This window comes from Anopheles moucheti, chromosome 3 (assembly GCF_943734755.1).
Source record: "Anopheles moucheti chromosome 3, idAnoMoucSN_F20_07, whole genome shotgun sequence".
In the NCBI taxonomy this organism is placed as follows: Eukaryota; Metazoa; Arthropoda; class Insecta; order Diptera; family Culicidae; genus Anopheles; species Anopheles moucheti.
The window spans coordinates 68,263,560-68,282,685 of record NC_069141.1 but is presented as its reverse complement, the minus strand read 5'-3'; the positions used below and the strand labels follow the sequence as shown (position 1 = coordinate 68,282,685).

General features: G+C 43.2%; 3 protein-coding genes across 8 annotated transcripts in view; 2 read left to right on the top strand and 1 right to left on the bottom strand.

Moving 5' to 3' along the window:
- Nucleotides 1-1,338, top strand: part of LOC128300720 (formin-binding protein 1-like) — a 64,121-nt gene extending 62,783 nt beyond the window's left edge. For all 5 annotated transcript variants that reach the window (XM_053036887.1, XM_053036886.1, XM_053036889.1 and 2 more), the window contains 2 exons: nucleotides 64-224; nucleotides 324-1,338. In XM_053036887.1, the coding sequence (XP_052892847.1) occupies nucleotides 64-224 (161 nt within the window). In that variant the 3' untranslated portion in view covers nucleotides 324-1,338. The remainder of the gene's footprint in view (nucleotides 1-63; nucleotides 225-323) is intronic.
- Nucleotides 1,339-3,377: 2,039 nt separating this feature from the next.
- LOC128302948 (uncharacterized) lies at nucleotides 3,378-5,430 on the bottom strand. Its single transcript, XM_053039800.1, has 3 exons — nucleotides 5,090-5,430; nucleotides 4,090-5,023; nucleotides 3,378-4,022 (listed from the first exon to the last, which is right to left on the bottom strand). The coding sequence occupies exons 1-3, from the start codon at nucleotides 5,428-5,430 to the stop codon at nucleotides 3,378-3,380; spliced, it is 1,920 nt and encodes a 639-aa protein (XP_052895760.1).
- Nucleotides 5,431-6,189: 759 nt separating this feature from the next.
- Nucleotides 6,190-16,884, top strand: LOC128300762 (potential E3 ubiquitin-protein ligase ariadne-2). 2 transcript variants are annotated; one of them, XM_053036949.1, is made up of 6 exons: nucleotides 6,190-7,096; nucleotides 13,660-13,986; nucleotides 14,098-14,459; nucleotides 14,537-14,905; nucleotides 15,003-15,266; nucleotides 15,333-16,884. In XM_053036949.1, the coding sequence occupies exons 1-6, from the start codon at nucleotides 7,024-7,026 to the stop codon at nucleotides 15,477-15,479; spliced, it is 1,542 nt and encodes a 513-aa protein (XP_052892909.1). In that variant the 5' UTR covers nucleotides 6,190-7,023; the 3' UTR covers nucleotides 15,480-16,884. The 2 variants fall into 2 exon arrangements, with proteins under 2 accessions (XP_052892909.1, XP_052892908.1); XM_053036948.1 differs by having other exon boundaries at nucleotides 13,660-14,459.
- The last annotated feature ends 2,242 nt before the right edge of the window (nucleotides 16,885-19,126 follow it).

The following is a 19,126-nucleotide window of genomic DNA, read 5'->3' as shown; positions in this document are numbered from 1 at the left end:
ATGTAGATGGCAAAATGTAAACCGAAGTTCCTTTTAATGTGTTCCATCCTTTCCCTTCTACAGCAACGAGTGAGGGCAGCATTCCAATGTCGGAAGGGGAAGAATTGCAAGTGATAGAAGTAGACCAGGGAGACGGTTGGACCCGAGTGCGACGGTTTAGCTCGAAGGGTTGGGAAGAAGGCTTTGTACCGACCAGTTACATTGAGTGTACGCTGTATGCGTAGGTATGGAAAAGCAGCTCGCCTAACGTAGCGTCTAATCAAATCAAATAACTGAGCTGTAGCTACTATAAATGTCCCTTTCGTTTTGCTCGCTCGTTTTAGTGTTGATCACCACAATCAGCCGGGTGTGCGGAGCAGTATCCAGCCCATCCGAAATGTAAATAGTTAATATAAACAACGCTGCGTAATGGGAAAGGTTCTCACAGCACATGCATAAATGTATGCTTTAGTCGACAAATAGTAGTGGCAATTTAAAAACAAAAAAAAACAAACAAAATGCTTGCAAAGGGACAATTGCAACCCCCGCGAGAATAATAGAGAAAAAGAGAGTGGAAGGCTCGTGGATAGTATTGTCAAATTCTACTGACACTGCATTAGAAGGAATACAGGCAGATTAGGTGTCGCCGCCTGCATGCGTGAAAAGATGAATCAAATGCGCAACGACACTGAAACCATTTTTCTGTTTTGCTCTACTGCTACGCTATATAGTTCTTCATTGCCAAAACTGCAATGGCGATAATGAGCAGGACCTGCAGATTCAAACCATACCAGCATTGCAATCCGCACTGGTTTGCGGAAGAAGCGAATAGAAACATTCGTTCATGTTTTGTTTTCCCTCTCTTCATGAGCTAGTGTTTCGCTTTGACCTTTTAGGAAATTTATGCTACATTTAGTAGCACCATATGGCGGTATTCGAAATGTAAAATCGTGCTTTCATTTTTTTTAAAGGTTTCTATCGCTATCCAATACACTGTGTGTCGCATTAAGTACGCTTCCCAAGGGCTTGTGCGCTTTTTCAAAAGTTAGTTAGTTTTCTTTTAATGTGAAATTGGCAATTATTGTTGCATCGGTAGCGTTAAAGCAAAAGTGAGTTTTGCAAAAATGTACGCATAAATAAAACGCTCGAATCAAAATCGCCGGACACTGCTGGGGACAAACAAGCATGTAACATAAGCTAGCATAATAGCAGTGACGAAAACATACGCGCGTAATCTATTGCCATGAACGCTGTTAAATTCGATAAAATGATAAACTACAACAGCACGTTTGGATCAGTGTTCACTATTCTAGGAACAAAAAAGAAAATACAAAAACAAACCTTAAGATATCCGCACCGTAGTTATCATCATCGAGCTTTAGTGAACATTTTATCAGTAATGTTTGTTTTTAGCTGTTTTTCCTTGTCACTATCTTACACACAAAGGTTTTTAAAGTGCTTCTGTTCCGTTACTCCTATGTGTCCATTACATGAGTAAAACGAGGAGTTTAAAGTTGATATCATAACTAAATATCGCATCGTACATCATCATCAAACATTATTCGCGTGAGCGAGCGAGTGCTCCGAGTGGAATCAGCTGAAGCGAGCTGATACGGTTTAGAATAGGTTTAAGCATAAAGTAAGGGAAAGCAAAGGGAAGGGAAATACCATAGTTTTGCTACGGAAATGAGAGACAAAAGGCATAGGAAAACTGTGTTAAAATATTACGCTGTATGTACTGTCCCTCGTACCCATTTCTTCGTACACATTCGCGTCCAGCAACTTTATTTGTCGGTTAGTCAAGTCATAAACGATATAGTACACGAATCAAAATAGAGTATCCTTCGTTCGTCGTCCCATCTCATCCCTATCCTTGACCAATGTTCGGTATGAGATTTGAAACAGATACATAACACGGAACTGTTTTCCGTGATATAACAAAGGCAAAACCCACATTCACTGCGATACCATGTCACATTTATCAACGAACTACTACTATAATACAAATACAATCTTTCAATAGCCAAACTACAACAGTCACATTACAGTTAGTCCTGTTGTAAACTATTCTAAAGTAATAAGAAAGTTGGAGGTTTTTGCTTCTTCTTCCATTAAATAAATTCAGACAAAATAACATCAAGAATGCCCGTTCCCACAGAGAAGAATTAATGTGTGTGTGGATATTAAAACATACCGAAACTTTACAATAATTACCAATTGCATGAGTATAACATAAAAATGCTCTAACGATGCAGAATAGAAGCTTGTTAGTTGAGCTGTTCTCTGAAGGTTCACCACTAATACAAAAAAAAAAAAACAAAATATAATCAACACTTCGATAAAACAATCGTAGAAAGAACTGACGACATTTACCGTAACATGTAAAGTCTGTTAGCAACAGACATTCAAAAATTAAAAACCAACAACTAAAACTATATGAATATGTAAAAGTTCTATATATTTATACGAAAAAGATACCGATATTTACGAGCGCTCAATTGAATGTAGAAAAATGCGATACGGTATCCAAATTTTGGTCCGTATTATAAAAACGTTGGAATAGAATCTCTTATTGAACGACTCATCCTAAACATGCTCACATTTTGGCACTGTCACGGAGTTATACTTTTCACAACAAATGAGAGGAAAGCAAAACGACAAAAGTGATCCTTAAGAAGTTGATCCAATGAATTGATCAGTTAGTACCAGAGAATCACAAAACAAATTCTATCTAGCTCAGTTACCATGCCTGATAAAACGGAAAAGTAATAATTGTCAACAGAAAGGATAAGAAAGTGACTAACCAGAGAAGGAGACGACGATGAAGATGCTAGATAAATAGGAACCGTAACAAATTGGAAGGCGTACCGTATTAAGTTTGTAAATTGAAGGACAAAATTTAACACCATTTACAACAAAAGAAAAACTGTCAACCGCAACCAGCTGCATTAAGCCGTTACATTTGTCCCATTCTTCTTTTAATGCGGGGAAAATGAATGAATGCAAAAATGCATGTACAAGTTATTACGAAACCCATCCATGTTCTATGTATAGTACACTAAAAACAAATCGCAATCAAAATACTTTCGTTAGTTCTCTTATAAGGTACCCTGACTGTGCATGGGGTCAACTATTCGCACTGGTTGCACATTGTGAAGTATGTTGGCAAGCAATGAGCCCGCTGCCTGACAGCAGTCTCTCATTTTATAATTTAACACAAAAACCCGCAAAAACAAGGCAGTAAGAATAAAAAAAAACTATACTCAAATGTATGACCTGTTCGGTAATGTTTTATCGTTATCTGTTGTTTCGGTTAGATCCGTCCCGACGATTAAACGCTACCGGACGTATCGTTTCGTTAACATGCTGAGTGGAAAGATAGCGCTGCTGTGAGCTATCTACAGTACGGGCGCGTTCGTGTCGGGTAGCATTGCAACCAACAGACTGGCACGAATATCGACAAGTAACATTCTCTGCTCAACGCTACACGTTGATTGCTCGATATTGGCCAGCCCGCACCAAAGTTTTCGTCTCGAAACACTGTCCAGGGTGTGTACGGTTCCGTAAACTGCTCGCACCCAGTCCATCCAATGGGCGGCCGAGACTGTCTGTTGCTGCTGACCGAGGCATGCTATTTTTCGGAGTACCTTACTCAGTTGCTTTCCGGTAAGACTATTCCTCGAAAGCAGTACGGACGCATTTAACCGAGCGGTGGCGGTGGCCCTTTTGGTAGATAATACGGTGATGAGCGTTTCGGGTTTGAACATAGCCAACAGCTCGGTGGCCCATGCATCATCGCCGGAGAGGATCATGCGCTCCTGCAGGATTGCAATTTGCTGGTGAAAAATGAGCTTTTCATCAATGCTGTCCGGTTGCAGCTGAAACAGCCACTGTATACGGTGAACCGTAACTGGCAGTCGTCCAAAAACATTTTCTGCTCGCTTGTCCGGACGCACGTTAGCTGGCCCGCTGGAAAGAATGGCTTGGATCTTTTTTTCTGGCTGTGAGACATTTTTTACAAACGCTTCGGTGTTTGAGTATCGCTAGAAATATGCAAAGATATATGAGAGAACTATTTAGTAAAATATTTGCAATGTAAGGGCCACGTACCGATAGTCCGTCGATAAAGTGTTTCACGAGAAAGCTAGGAATCTTCCAGCGTTTGTAGTAAATGATGTTAACCGACGCGATGAGATTGTAGACATAATCCAGCTCCAAACTGCGACTGCTAGTGCCTTCGAGTAAATCGAGATGTCGAATTACAAACACAAAACAAACGCTCTCGATCTTCAGCTTGGCACGGGGGATGTTAAGGCAAAGGAAGTTGGCAGTTGCAAGCTGTACTAAATCGATATCATTTACCATTTTTTCAATCAGCTTCACAAATGCTCGGAAATGTACGATTCGTGTGGCCGGTTCGTAACGAAACAGGCTGTGAGACAGCACGATCGTGAGGATGGTTTTAACCTTGTGCAGCAGTATGTCATTTCTCAAGTGTTTTGCAACGCATAGAAACCGTACAAGCCGTCTCGTACCGCCACCAATCGCATCCGCCAGCAAGCGAACGATATCCAGCTTCAGGTGTGTAAAGATATCGCGCTTCAGCATGCCGTACAGTACGTACAGCAACAATTCAAAGCTCCTAACCGTGGTCCATTCCGTCACTAGACGGGCGAATATCTGGTCGTACACCAACCGTAACAGAACCTCCACCGGATGTACTGCCGTTGTTTGCGGGCTATAGAAAACGTCCAGTATGCTGTGAGCAAGCACAGTCAATTCGGTCGCTACGGTTACCTCGTCCGGTAACCGTTTGGTGGATGCAATGACGCATCGGATAAGCGTACTGATTCCGCACTGCTTGTAAAGAGGGGGACGGAATCTGCACCATTCCAGCGTTGATCGTACCGCATGAAAAATGGTTTGACGCTCCGCCACGTTTGTGATCGGGAAACGGTACATCAGCACTAAAATGCATTTCATTACAGCCACGGGAAAGGAATCCACAGAAGCGATCGCATTTTCCAGAACGATACAAGAAATCCTAGGGGAAGAGTTGCGAACGAAATTGTTAGTGTCCAGCGTCCGAAAAACCAGAATGCTTACGTACCTGCGCAGATAGTTTGCCAGTTTGGCACAAGTGCCTTTGTCCAATGCGTTCGAAACGTAGGACAATAACTTCCTATAGGAGCGTAATACCTCGTCCGTTGCTACCCGCCCTGTGAGGAGCTTTATTATAATCTCCATAGCACAAGCAATCGATTCAAAGCGTACTTCATAGCATTGATTCAGTTGATTACATGTGCTACGCACTTGCTCTTCAGACATTGTCCCGCTCTGGTGGATTTCGTTATAGATTCTTTGCATTAATAGCTTTTTCTGTTCCTGGGTGAGTGATATGGCGTAGATATTGCTAATAGTTGTCCTGCAAAAGCTAAATGGTTTGTCCATTCTGAAAGGAAGGTGAAACTAAATGTGCCCATTAGCTTGATGGTCTCACAGTTGACCGGTGCCTACTTAAGCATTAAAAAGAGTTCTTATTTTTGGCAATAACAGGTAAGCCAACGTCAAATAGGACATGGTAAAACGAATCGATTGAAGTTGCAATATTTTGTAGCATCAATTTTAGTTTACATCTAGCAAACCGTTAAAAGCTTACCACTGCGTGGTAACGGTCGGTATTCCACGTGCTTTTGAAATGAAAAAAAAATCTATCGACGATTATTATTCTCTACCTGTTACAGAACCACAATCGATCAAACGTTATATATTATGTAGATAATGTACGAACCCTTGTAAAGGGTAAAGGGTAAAGTTAATTTGCAAATGAATACAACTGGTTTTAGACACGCAACGGCTACAAAACGAATCCCGTGCACTCTAAACTGCGCTTAATCTTCCTCGCTGTCAAACAGCTCCGGAACTAGTGATGGGCAAATGATGTCTTTTTGGGATGTCATGATATTTATGAGTAATTTGTAAGACATGTGCCTTAATAAATTGTGTTGGTAGATTATATGGATTGAAAATCATAATTTTCTACAGTTTCATCGCTTCCAAAATGAAACAAAAATGCGTGCAAAATAGAAAGCGCTTGCCAAGTGTCAAACGTGACGTTCGTTAAAGTTGACAGCCCATGGACAGCAGATGGACGTACCCGTTCGCCATACAGCCTGCTCGCATAATCACATTACAAAGCGTGCAGGAGTGTTTGTTTGGTGTGTTGTTGCAGGGCAAGAACGTTGTCTTTCTCCTCACGGAAAATTCCAATCTTCCATTGGCAGTGAAACCGATTACCCACGTACGAATCGTTGGGCCTTTCGCGCACGAAACTTCTCCGTTGAGTGGTGTGTGCAAAGTTTGTGTACATTCGCCTGTGCCAAGGAGAAAAATGGCCCAAACCTAGAGGCCAGCAACGAAATTGTCTCTCGCGTGTGCTCCTTCCATGTTCGTTGCGTGTATTTATGCTTCCTGTTTTTGCCTTGGTCAAAAGCATAAGATCCTACAGTACGGGAATTGTAAAGCCAAATACGGTTTCACCTCATCCACCGAAGCTGTGTTCTTCTGAGAGCGAGCGTTTTCCTATTGCGCGTCTGGCTTCATAAAGTGGTTTTGTAAGATTGCAAGTGCGTGTGTGTGTTTGCGAGGTTCACTAAAATTTTGCACTAGCCAAACCAGCTTCCGAACAACGCTAGTGGTTGGGCAAGCAGCTGTGAAAATCCGTCAAATGTTACTGCGATTACCACAAATTATAACCACGATAAGCGAGCGTGTGCAAAAATTAGCAACAATTGCGTGTGTGCGATAATAATCGCACACCGTGTGTGTGTGCGCGCGTTGGTGTTTGTGTTCCGAGCGGGCCGGGGAGGAAACCGGAAAACGGTGGGAAAATTTCGCACCCAAGAAAGTGAAGGTGAATTTTCATGACTAACAGTACTAGCAGCTACAAGCCACCAAGAAGCCACAGAAAGAAAGAATCGAACGCATTACCGCAGGGGCTTCAATCATCGCTAGCTAATCCAGTAAAACGCACTACTAGCTACAATGGCGGACCAAGAATCGGACATGGAATATTCGTCCGACAATGATTACGAATTTGAGGATTATTACAACTCAGGTAAGCAGTGCCGCGTGTGTGGGACAGTAATTCACAGTCAGTTTTCTATTTTTCGGTACGATTTCTTTTGGTATTTCCTGCGACGCTCCTCGAATTCACACTTTTGCCATCCCGGTTCCGGTTGACTGGCTGGCTGGCTGGCTGGCTGGCTGGCTGGCTGGTACAAGAAAGTTGAAAAACGAACGATGGTGAAGTTATTCTTCCATTCAGCCCTGGATGTAGAACCACGCATATCTAAAGATCGCAAATATTGTACGATGAAGTCATGGCACGGAATGGAGTTGCCGATAGGCAGGCGTCGTTTTTGTACCTCAAACCGCCACAAGCAATCGCGAAAGAAGAAGGAACTCCCTATTACCATTGGGGTTGGTTGCTGCACCCTATCGTGTAGCTGCGGCTTCGTGTGCGATTGTTTCACTTCCCTGTTGGTAAGAAGCCGCCGCATGCTAAGCGCACTGTGTAAAAGCGCGGTGCGCGATCGTTACGGTTGTTAGTTGCGTACATGTTGTACGCACACACACCGTCGCTCGATCCGTTGGACAACAGATACCGCCCTGGTTGAATGCGTTATGCTGAGCCAAGATGTGGTGTAAAATGTGCTTCTTTTTGTTCCACGTTCATTCGCTGATTCATACTCTCCCCGGAACGAAATTCCACTTTACAAATCCGTTTGCGTTCCCCTCGTCAGCAGCATCGACGTCATCAACATCATTTTTATGATCATCAGGTGTGCGCTGGTTGAATCATCGTGTGGCTCATGTTCAGCGAACTGTTCCAAATGTACGGTCCACCCCGAAACTGGGGTGGCGTATCTTTTTCCTATACCATCTCCCACATCTCCATCACGCCGCGCACAGTGACCGACTGATGATGGCCCTCGGGGAGGTCAATGGCACAGCCATGTTTTGTACGGCGGATTTTAATGCTTAACAGCGCGAGCCCGATGAGTGGTGCTTGGGGGTAGAACGGAAAACATGGCCAACCACCGGCCACGGTCAAGATATATCGTGCAGCTTTGCACGCGAGCATATTTCCTTTGCAGATTGTGATGAAAATTTTTCGTCGAGTCACAACTATTAATAGTGGCATAATGAATTCTTAATTTACATGGTTTTTGGGGGACAAAGTAAAACAAAGCGAAATAGAGAGAGGAAAAAAGATTTACGCATGTAACGGAAGGGAATTTGATGCCTGAACAATACAGTTGAATTTTGTGTTCTCACGCAAAGTGTTGCGGGCTTAACACAATGGCAACGGAACGATACAGGGTTGAAAGTAGATGTAAACAATCATTTCTTGGTTGATGCTCAACCGGAAAGCTCCGCCAAACTTAGTGTTGCCTAGTGGCAACACACTCCTGCCACGGCATATCCGGCAATGGTTAAAAAGAAAAGTTTTCCTTCGAAAGGTTTCGCGTGGCGTTTGCTATCGCCGCGCAGTAGGGCGTTGCGGTTTATAATTACTACTCTCAAGGAATCGGCGATCGGAACTACTACCTACGCGCGCACACCACACACTCTAATTAAACATCTCGAATTGTTGGAACGGCGTCCGCGCGTTAGGGCCTGTTGTAAACATTATAATTCCTTGTACAGCATCTATTGCCGGGGTGCGATTAACTAAACCTGGTAGTAGCATTTGTCGTTCACAGCTACCTACTGGTGGTGGTTGCACCGCACTGGTTGACCGTGAAATTGTTCGATCGTGAAGCATGCGGGTGGAAGGTTTTTCTGTGTAAAATGAGTATAATTTCTCAATAACATTCATTCACATTTGCTTAAAGGATGCCAACACATGCGTTAGAAGCTGTGAAACAAGAACAGGTGTGGATTCTTTTTGTGCTTTTGCCTTTGTTTGTAAAATAAGAACAAATAACGCCCCCGTAATGTAAATGCTGTTTATTGTTATTGGCTTTAGCAAGTAGTAAACACGTAGTAAAGTTCCGTGATAAGCGAAGAATGGAAACAATTCTGCTTCTCCTACCTGCTTCTTGATCTACGCCGGAAAGATCACGGCTTGTACGCGTTCAACCCCACCAAGAGGGGGACGTGTTTTACAACGGACGCGCGTTACGCGGTGCCCGACGAAATGGAATCGTCGTGGGGTATTTGTCCTCGCACTTACCAACCATGTTCACGGTTTCTTTGCATGTTGGTCATGAAAGCATTGAACTGCGGGAGGTCACCAGACGGTCTGATGCTGCCCGACGAGCCTGCGGCTGCGATTGCTCACTTCGCGTGCTGTCGCGAACCGCAGCTCTGTCCTGTAGCACTGAACAGAGAAGCGAAACCACCCCACCAAACGGAACGAACGGAGAGTATAAGGCAGACGAGGAGACATAAAAATGATAAAGAACCGGGCACTTTTCGCATGACGATGTTGCGTACCGCGCGTGTGTCGTCACGATGTGACGATTTCGGTTTTCGGGGGGAAATATAACATGTGAGGTCAGTAGAAGCAAGCAGCAGCAGCAGTAGTAGTAGTAGATAGTGGAAGAAGCAACGCAACGTGAAAGGAACTGGGCGAGCGGATTCATCACACGGGATCGTTACGACCAAAAAGCCTAGACCTTGTCAAGGTGAACATTTGCCACGGTTGGGGGCTTGTTGAGGGTTCTCCATTCTCCTCTACAAACGGCATCGCAAACATGTGCCGCACAGAAACCGAAAGTGAACGAACGGCTCTGATCGATCGTGCACCAAAAACTGTTGGCAAGGAGAAAGATATACAGTCATCCGGCCGAAGATGCACGCATTTGATGACAAGCGGTCTTGTTGTTTTGTTGTGTGGCGCTCACGCGCGGGAAGAGTGAAAGTTGTTCGCTTTCTGTTGCGCTTTCTTTTATTTATCAAAACGCAATTAAGCATCTTCGAATGTAACAGCTGCAGTTTTTCGATATCTTAATATCGTCCAAAGAAATATGGCCACCGACAGAGATATATCAAAGCTTCTGATAGGCAAAAGCTTGAATCGAAATTAACGCAATATATTGATAAATAGTCATTTTAGTAACAAACCAAAATCCTAGAACTGATACATTTTTATCCACAGTTTACAGAGAATAAACAATTCGGAAGATTTGCTGATGCAAACATTTGCCTGGAATAAAAATTTTCCATCAAGACTTGCCTCGCAACCAATGATGAGTTATTCACGTTACATGAAACTGTTTATATTGCTTCTCTCGATGGCCCATAGCTCCATTCAAAGTATTCGTATGCATGTCTCATTAACGCGATATTCTTAGACAAGCCGGTAAGCGTCTAGAACGTGCAACAGACGATACAGAAATAAAATTCCAGCGATAATAACACCCAATAAGGTTCATTCGAACATGCTAATGAAGTAGCATACAATTGAGCTTCGATTTCTCTCCGATCGGTTCGGGGCTATAATTGATCTTTTTTCCAAAGATCCAATCAAAACAATTTCAGCTATTCCCATTATTATGGTGTGCGATTCCTGTAATTAAATGGTGATGCAATCAAAAGCTTTTAGCGTATTTCTCACTCTTCCTTCATAAACGCAAAAGGTCACAGATAAACGGGAAAGTTCCATTTTAAATTTGTTTTTGTTCGCAAGCATCAACTACACCACTTGGAAAGCTTTCAAAATTCTTTGCTCCAATTCTGCGCGGTTCTCTGTGCTAGGGTTAAATTCCGCACATTAGTAAAGGTCAGTCACGATTATGGTGGGAAAAATATGTTTGAGGACGACATGTTTGTTTTATAATTTTGGCATGTAGGGTTTGTTTGCTTTGAAGTTTGTTGGCATCACCAATCCTTCTAACAAATGCCAGCGTAGGTGAGGTATTGACCACACTAAAAGTCGTCCAAAACTGTACATTTAGAGTACTTCTCGATACATTTAAATTTTCAACTCTAATTATAAGCGTCTAAAACAAGGATCTCCTATCATTTCTTCATCGACTTGATGGTCGTATACGACAGCCTGCCAATGCCGATTTTGACGTTATGACCCAATAAGCCCTTTTTGAAATCCCGGTCAAACGTGCCAGACTAGTACGAATGACAATGACCAATGCCAGATGATGGTGAATGGAAAACTCTTAGGGCCCTTTGCAAGCACCAAGGGTCGGCGCTAAGGAGACGGGCTAGCTTGTCTACTCTTCACCCTAGCACTAGCAAGAACCATCCGCGACTCGGACTGTCCAAAACTGACGATATCCTTCGATATCAATGAAGGAGCCAATACAACGACCAGCTCTACGAGCTGTATGGCGAACTCACCGTCGTACAGCGGATTAGACTCGCCAGGCTCTGGTGGGCTGGCCACGTCATGTGAATGACACCGGACAACCCATGCCATGAAGTCCTTTTAGGCCGTCGACCTTGAGCGGTTTCGAGGATTCCTGCAGCAACTCAAGCCCGCAAAGCAATTGTAGTGCCTGGCAAATAAGTTAGTAAGGATCCAATCCATTTGTAATGTGTAAGATGTCCGAATCACGAGCACTATGCGCAGCGGAATGATTTCATGGTTGAGCCAATAGCTTTCGACGGCTTGGACATGTCATTAGAATGACAACGGACAACCCAGTCCCTATATCCGGGGTATGTCCACATAAATGGAGAAAGTGTTCTGAAAAATAATACAAAGTTAAGTTATTCTTTAAAATGTTCATAAATACACGATCGACCCCAAAAAACACCTAAGCGACTTCTATCGCTGTTCAGTAAATAGAAGTGGTAAATAGATGCACAACTAAACTTTACTTTAAAATTACCACTTTACTTTTAAATACCACTTTCAAATATATGACAATAATTATGCAAAAATTACGTGATACCGTTCATGTTCTGCTTCAAATTCATTCGTTGAGGTCATTTTAGATGTCATCGTTACCGCATCGTATCGCTCACATAACCCAAAACCCAGTGCCAAACACCTTTCGGAAGCCGCACAATTTCACCGCACAAAGAACCCTCCTCAAGAACTGCCCGAGCAGGCTTTGGTGCTGCTGCAATGTGCCTCACCCGCCACTGACCAGACCAGAGCTCGTGTGTGTGGACCTCAGGTGGTCAAAGTTACTGCTGCACTGTCACATAATTTATGAAGCTCCCTAGCGTCTGTCCTATCCGAAAAAACCTAGTCCAAATCCAGTTGGACAACAGGCAAACGACAAAATCGGATGTAATTCTCTTCCTCCTGTCCCCGTCTCGCTTCTCCGAACCTGGTAAATATAACACACGGCGGTGTATATTACGCGAATGCCTTCAGCCCTTCTGTAACGCCAGCGGTTGGGAGCTTTTGCCGCAATTGCAATCAATTTCTAAGCTTTTCTTGTTCTTTCCCACACGTGTGGGTGACATTTTGCTTCAAGGCCATCGGGGGACGCACCATGGTAATCGCATACCACCATTCGCGCCTGGTGCTGTGTGTCGTCGTCCATGCTTTGGTTGCGCCCTGGCAGAGGCTAAGCAAAAAGGGCTTAGCGCGAGAGCTTGTGCTTGTTGTATAAAAATAACCTGGCTGATTTCCTTACGAGTGAAGGATGCCGCTGCTAGGACGTTTCCCGGCCGGCCGGTTCCCACTTGCAAAGGTCACTCTCTTAATTTAGCTGTTGCCGTAACACAATTTTCATCTAAAAGTATACGAGTAGAGCGTTAGACACTTGCCGCGTAAGCAGCGTAACCGTCCTAACAAATCAACAACTCTTATCAGTTAAACTGTGGGTCCCAGTTAAACTGTTTATGTATCGCAAATTAGGTCAGTATCGCTCGGCAAACAATCTGCCAATCACGCTATAGACAACCAATATGGCTACCCTCCGCCTGCAGCGCCGCATGTGATCAAGATCATTAACAGATGTTCCCGCGAAATGTCGCACACAAACGGCTCTATCCGGTTGAACTTCTGCTTAGCGTCTCGTTTGGGTTGAAGTTGAGCGGCGAGATTATGAAACTCCGAACCCCGAACACTGCCAACGGGTGGTTGTCCACCTTGGGATGGATCTGTTCAGCATCAACATTGACTGGACATGATCGCAAACCGAACGTGATGTTGCCTCGGATGTTGTTTTATTGATGTGCTATGCAAAGTAAAGATTTTTCGCGATTCTTTTCACAAATTAGTGAATCTTTAAGTGCGCAAGCTATATATCATTCGGCAAGGATCTCCAGTTTGTGAGAAACACGAGAGGGGTTTTTTTGGGTTTGGATCTCTTGGATCTCCTACTGAAAATGTTATTCGGAATCCGATCCGTTTTGCAAATGTGTAACGATCGCATTAACAAAAAAGTCACACAGATCGATCGGTCACTAATCGTTGGATGTTGGGTCAACGCCAGAGGTGTCAAACGTATGTGTATGATCGATGGGAATTATTTTTGGGCCTATTGTGTTGATACTGAAGTTATTGCTACAACTTAAAGATTTTGATGTTGAAGTAGTTCTTCGCTTTTACGTTTGTTTCGCTTTCTTATGTTTATAAAGTCTGAATATTTTATTAGTAACTGCATTTAATCACCGTACACATATAAACTCCTCTTGAAACATTAAACAATATATTCACACTTGCTTCTCCTTTCCATTTTTTCTCCCCAGGTGAAGATTGTGACATCGAGCAGATCGATCCGAAGCGTACCGATCCGGAATATTTCGTGTACGAGTGTCTGAACGTGGAGGAGGTGGAGAAGCTGTTGAACGAGTCGGTGGAAAAGCTTAGTACGCAGCTGCAAATTACGCCATCGTTGGCCAAGGTGCTGCTACATGAAACCCGCTGGAACACGGCCGAAGTGATCGAGCGGTACCGCAACAACGCCTCCAACCTGCTGGTCAGTGCACGGATCAAAGCGGCGGCACCGTCGGTGCCCCCGCCAGCCCAGCTACCCGTCCCGTCCACATCCTCTGCCGTGGTGGTGGTCGCTTCCGGTGCCACCTGCTCGTTCGTCGTTTCGTCCGTCCCTGGCTGTTCGGCCAGCGCTGCAATCCCGGGAACGAGCAGTAGCGGTAGCATTAATATAAGCAGTAGTACTAGTAAAGCTCACCAAACCATCGGTTCCACCAGCACTACAACGACGGCGACGGTGGCGGCTTGCTGCTATCGGACGCAACTGTGTCCGGTCTGCGTTACGGTGCAATCGACCGACAAGTTTCACGCACTGTCCTGCCAGCACTCGTTCTGTCGCGACTGTTGGGCGATGCACTTCGAGATTCAGATCGGGCAGGGCATTTCCACACAGATCGAATGTATGGAGCAGCGCTGCGATGTGCGTGTGCCGGAAGATCTTGTGTTGACGTTGCTGAATCGACCGATGTTGCGCGATAAGTACCAACAGTTTACGTTTGCCGACTACGTCAAATCACATCCGGAGCTACGCTTCTGCCCCGGTCCAAACTGCCAGGTATGGGATGATTTGCAACTTTATACTGTTGACGAATTTCACGCTGTGTGTTTTTTGTTCTCTCTCTCCATCTTCAGACGATCATTCGTAGCCAGGACATCAGCCCGAAGAAGGCCGTCTGCCGGATGTGTAAGAGCGCGTTCTGTTTCCGGTGCGGTACCGATTATCACGCACCGACCGACTGCCAGATCATACGCAAATGGCTGACCAAGTGTGCGGACGACAGTGAAACGGCCAACTACATCAGTGCCCATACGAAGGACTGCCCGAAGTGTCACATCTGCATCGAGAAGAACGGTGGTTGCAATCATATGCAGTGCTTTAACTGTAAGCACGATTTCTGCTGGATGTGTCTCGGTGACTGGAAGGCACATGGGTCGGAGTATTACGAGTGTTCGCGGTACAAAGAAAATCCAAACATCGCCCACGAGTCGGTACACGCGCAGGTAAGCTTCGGGAGAGCTTGATTATGGCGAGCGTTGGTTTATGGAAGACAGATTGTTTTAATTTCACTGATGGGGGTCCTGATGTGTGTATTTATAGGCTCGGGAAGCACTCAAGAAGTACCTTCACTACTACGAACGTTGGGAGAATCATTCGAAATCGCTTCAGCTCGAGCAGCAGACGCTCGATCGGATGCGGACGCGTATCAATGAGAAGGTGATGAAGGGACTCGGCACGTGGATCGATTGGCAGCATTTGTTCGATGCAGCCACCCTTTTAGCCAAGTGTCGGTACACACTACAGTACACATACCCGTACGCGTACTACATGGAATCGAGAAAGGAGCTGTTCGAATACCAGCAGGTATGTATTAATAAACCCGGACGCATAGAAGAAATACTCTTGATAACATGTGGAACATTCTTTCAGGCTCAGCTCGAAGCGGAAATAGAGAACCTTTCCTGGAAGGTAGAACGAGCGGAAACGACCGACCGTGGCGAGCTGGAAAACCAAATGGACATAGCGGAAAAGCGACGAACGACACTGCTGAAGGATTTCTTTCCAACGGAGGCGTAAAAGTAAAACAACAAACAAAAAACAAACTTAATTCTTCCACCGAACGAAGGGTGCCGCGCGCGTAACATTATGGCTACTATTATAGCAACAGGAGCTACTACTACTGCAAACAAATGCTACTATTACGATTTGTACACACTTTAGCATGTAAAACACGTACTACAACCCGTGTTCCTCCGGCCGGGTATTTTAGGGGTAAGGTTTTGAATTCTTAGAAAAAGCGCCAGCAATGAAGCTACTATCGGAATAGAACGTGAAGCGAAGGAACCAGAAAAGACATACGCGATCTTCAGAACAGCATGGTGTAGTGTGGGTGGATGCAGAAAAAAAACCTATTAGTGAAGTATTGCTTAGCTTTAGATTAGTTATGAAGAAGAAAAGAGTCATGGGGCGTTACGAAAATGCTCCAGAGCAAGTAAATACAATCTTAAGTAGGGAATAGGGAAATGAGGGTAGAATGAGACGCTTGCGTCAAGTGCAATGAGGGAATAAAGTATCGAGCAGTAAGCTTAACAGCAGCAATATAGAAGCAATCCGTGTTCAGAACCAGAACAACAACATAGGCGACCGGTCCATCAGATACGATTCTACTGTTGTTGCACAAACGGTAGCAATCTCAAGATCGGTTTTGGTTAGAGCTATTTCAGGCTTTTTAAAACATTCGCCAATCGTCATTTGCCTTCTCTAATAGCAAAACACATCGACACAAGCTCTCCTATTTTGCTCACTGCGCGTCGAAGAGTGATGATCGCAGAACTTTTGTGAAGAGTTCTATGTCTGAAGCGGAAAAAACAACACCTTAAAAAGAGCTTGCAGATCAGCTACTGTTTGTGGGCGTTTTATAGTATCATGTAGTCTGCGTACTTGAAGAACAATAGCAATCGGCCACGGGACACGTCGGTGAGCTATGTTAGAAGTGCGTGTGCCTGAATGCTTTGGAATGGTGTTTCTGCTGTTCAACCGACACTGCGTAACGCTCTGTTCCATCAAGGAAATAGGACTTGTTCAACAAACGTGCTGGCAGTATGATAAACAAAAATAATCAGAACACAAGTGTTGTTAGTACTCATAAAATGTGTAACAAGTCCCGGAAGTACAACCACTTTCATCTAGACACACTTGTACACGGGCTATAAGTGCTACGTCTGTGTGTTCTCTAGAGGATCGTAATTGTATAGTAGATAGCAACGAACTATTATACATAAACATTATAGCGCATATGATAATTGCTGCTACGCATGCACATTTTTCCTCTAATTCACTGTTGCCGATCACATTGGAGACAGTGGGACTGTGGAAAACCCCACTCTTCTGCAATGTAAACGAATAGTAAGCAAAGGCGGTGTGTTGCTAAAGCCAACTGACAACAAGCTGTGGAACTGTGAAATTAAAATCATAAAAAAAAAACAAAAAAGCAAAACAGAATACTTTCATTTGATTGATGACAATACCCCGAATAAATATAAAAAAATTGGAATAAATATTCCCATCACCATTGCATTGGATACTATCTATTATTACTTTATACTATATTATCTACTATTATAATGCAAATTTGAAAATACGGCATTGCCGTCATAATAGAAATTAAATAAAAAAAAATATATATATATATATATAATGCAAATTTTTGAAATCGTGCATTTGTGTTCAACCACCCTGTATCATCCGGTTAAATATCACCTCCTGATTTGGATGCTCTCTTGTTACATGAAACGCAGCTCTGGTGCAATTTTTGTACGCGTGAATCTCGTCGGCAGATGCGAAATTCCATACAAACGAGCCGATTTTCGATTTCCAACACCAAGAGAGCATAACATCATGAGAGGTGACATCAATTCCCCTCCAGTGAGCGAACAGCTGTTCCGATCTTCTAATACATTGGCTACCACCGCTATCGCATACAATCAAACTCGTGAGAACGATCGCCAGTGCAAGTGAGATAGATGACACGCCTTCTTTCCATAAGGTTCTCCATGGACTGATAAGCACGCACACGATAATAACACACAGGAGAAGTACCGTTATAGCAGAATTGTTACAGGGTTATTACAATCCGTTGTCAGCTAACTATTTTATTTTTTTTACACTATTTTTTTTAACATTTTTAATAATAGTAGTAAAAGAATACAAGTTTTATTAGCTAATAACAACACTAAAGAGCGGATAGTTTTTTATCCTCAACAATGTAGACCCCACACGATCGTGATCTTTCTTACTTATATTTAACGTTTAGTTATAAAAATTAAAAAAATATATGTTAGAAAATAACAAATCTTCTTTTCCACGATTTTTCCGACCGTTCATTGTTGAGACAATTTTCAAAACAGTGAATAATCTTAACATTTAAATAAAACCACACGAATAGAACCACAGACATTATCCGCATTTATTAATCAATTTATCGGCAGCTAATTATAACCGCATGATAATTTACAAACATGCAACAAATAATACGCTACATTCTCTCTTAAAATCCGCACAAAATTATAATGCAAATTTTTGAATTCGTTGTGCTAACATTTGTTTCCAACAACCCTGCAGTGGAAAAATACGGTTAAATATCACCTCCTGATTTGGATGGTATCTTGTTACATGAAACGCAGCTCTGGTGCAATTTTCATACGCGTGAATCTTAAACTCTCCGTCGGCAGATGCGAATCTCCATACAAACGAACCGATTTTCGATTTCTGACACCAAGAGAGCATGACATCATGAGAGGTGATATCAATTCCCCTCCAGTGAGCGAACAGCTGTTCCGATCTTCTAATACATTGGCTACCACCGCTATCGCATACAACCAAACTCGTGAGAGCGATCGCCAGTGCAAGTGAGATAGATGACATGCCTTCTTTCCATAAGGTTCTCCATGTGCTGATAAGCACGCACACGATAATAACATACAGGAGAAGTACCGCAGAACTGTTGTTCCGTCGGCGGATGCGAAATTCCATACAAACGAACCGATTTTCGATTTCGGACACCAAGAGAACATGTTTTTAAGGAGGTGACATCAATTCCCCTCCAGCGTGCGTATAGCTGTTCCGCTTTCGCATGATATCATGGAGTGTGATAGCAGATCTTCTTATAACTGTCCATAATAAATATCACATACTATCAAACAGTGCAACACGTGGTAGTTATATTATTGGTTTTATCGGTTTTTTTATTTTATTTTTTTCCATTCTGATGCATAAAGTCATCCTCCGCTTTCCTTCTTTTCTCAATTGTGTCTATACTATCTTCCATTCTCCTCTCTGGTTCAAGAAAAAGGCTAACGAGAATCTTATAATAAATAATGTTTGTTTGTTGTCTTCTTTTTGTGTTACACTGTTTATCTGCCTTTCCTCTGTACCCTAGAAAAATTACCGTTTCCCAATAATTAATGATAGTTCATGCCTGTAAATAGTTTATCCAAACCCGCCCTATTAGTCATTGAGTGTTCTATAATTTTGCATAAATTCTAACACATTATAATTTATTTTCTTGCTAACGCCAAAACAAATAAAAAACACCACGAATGTACTAGTTTACTAAAAAAATGAAGAAAAGATTAATTAAATCTTCTCTCACTAGCACGGGGAAAAGTGCTAGCAAAAATGGAAATATACCATAACGGGCAGACTTTTGCGCACAGATGGAGTTC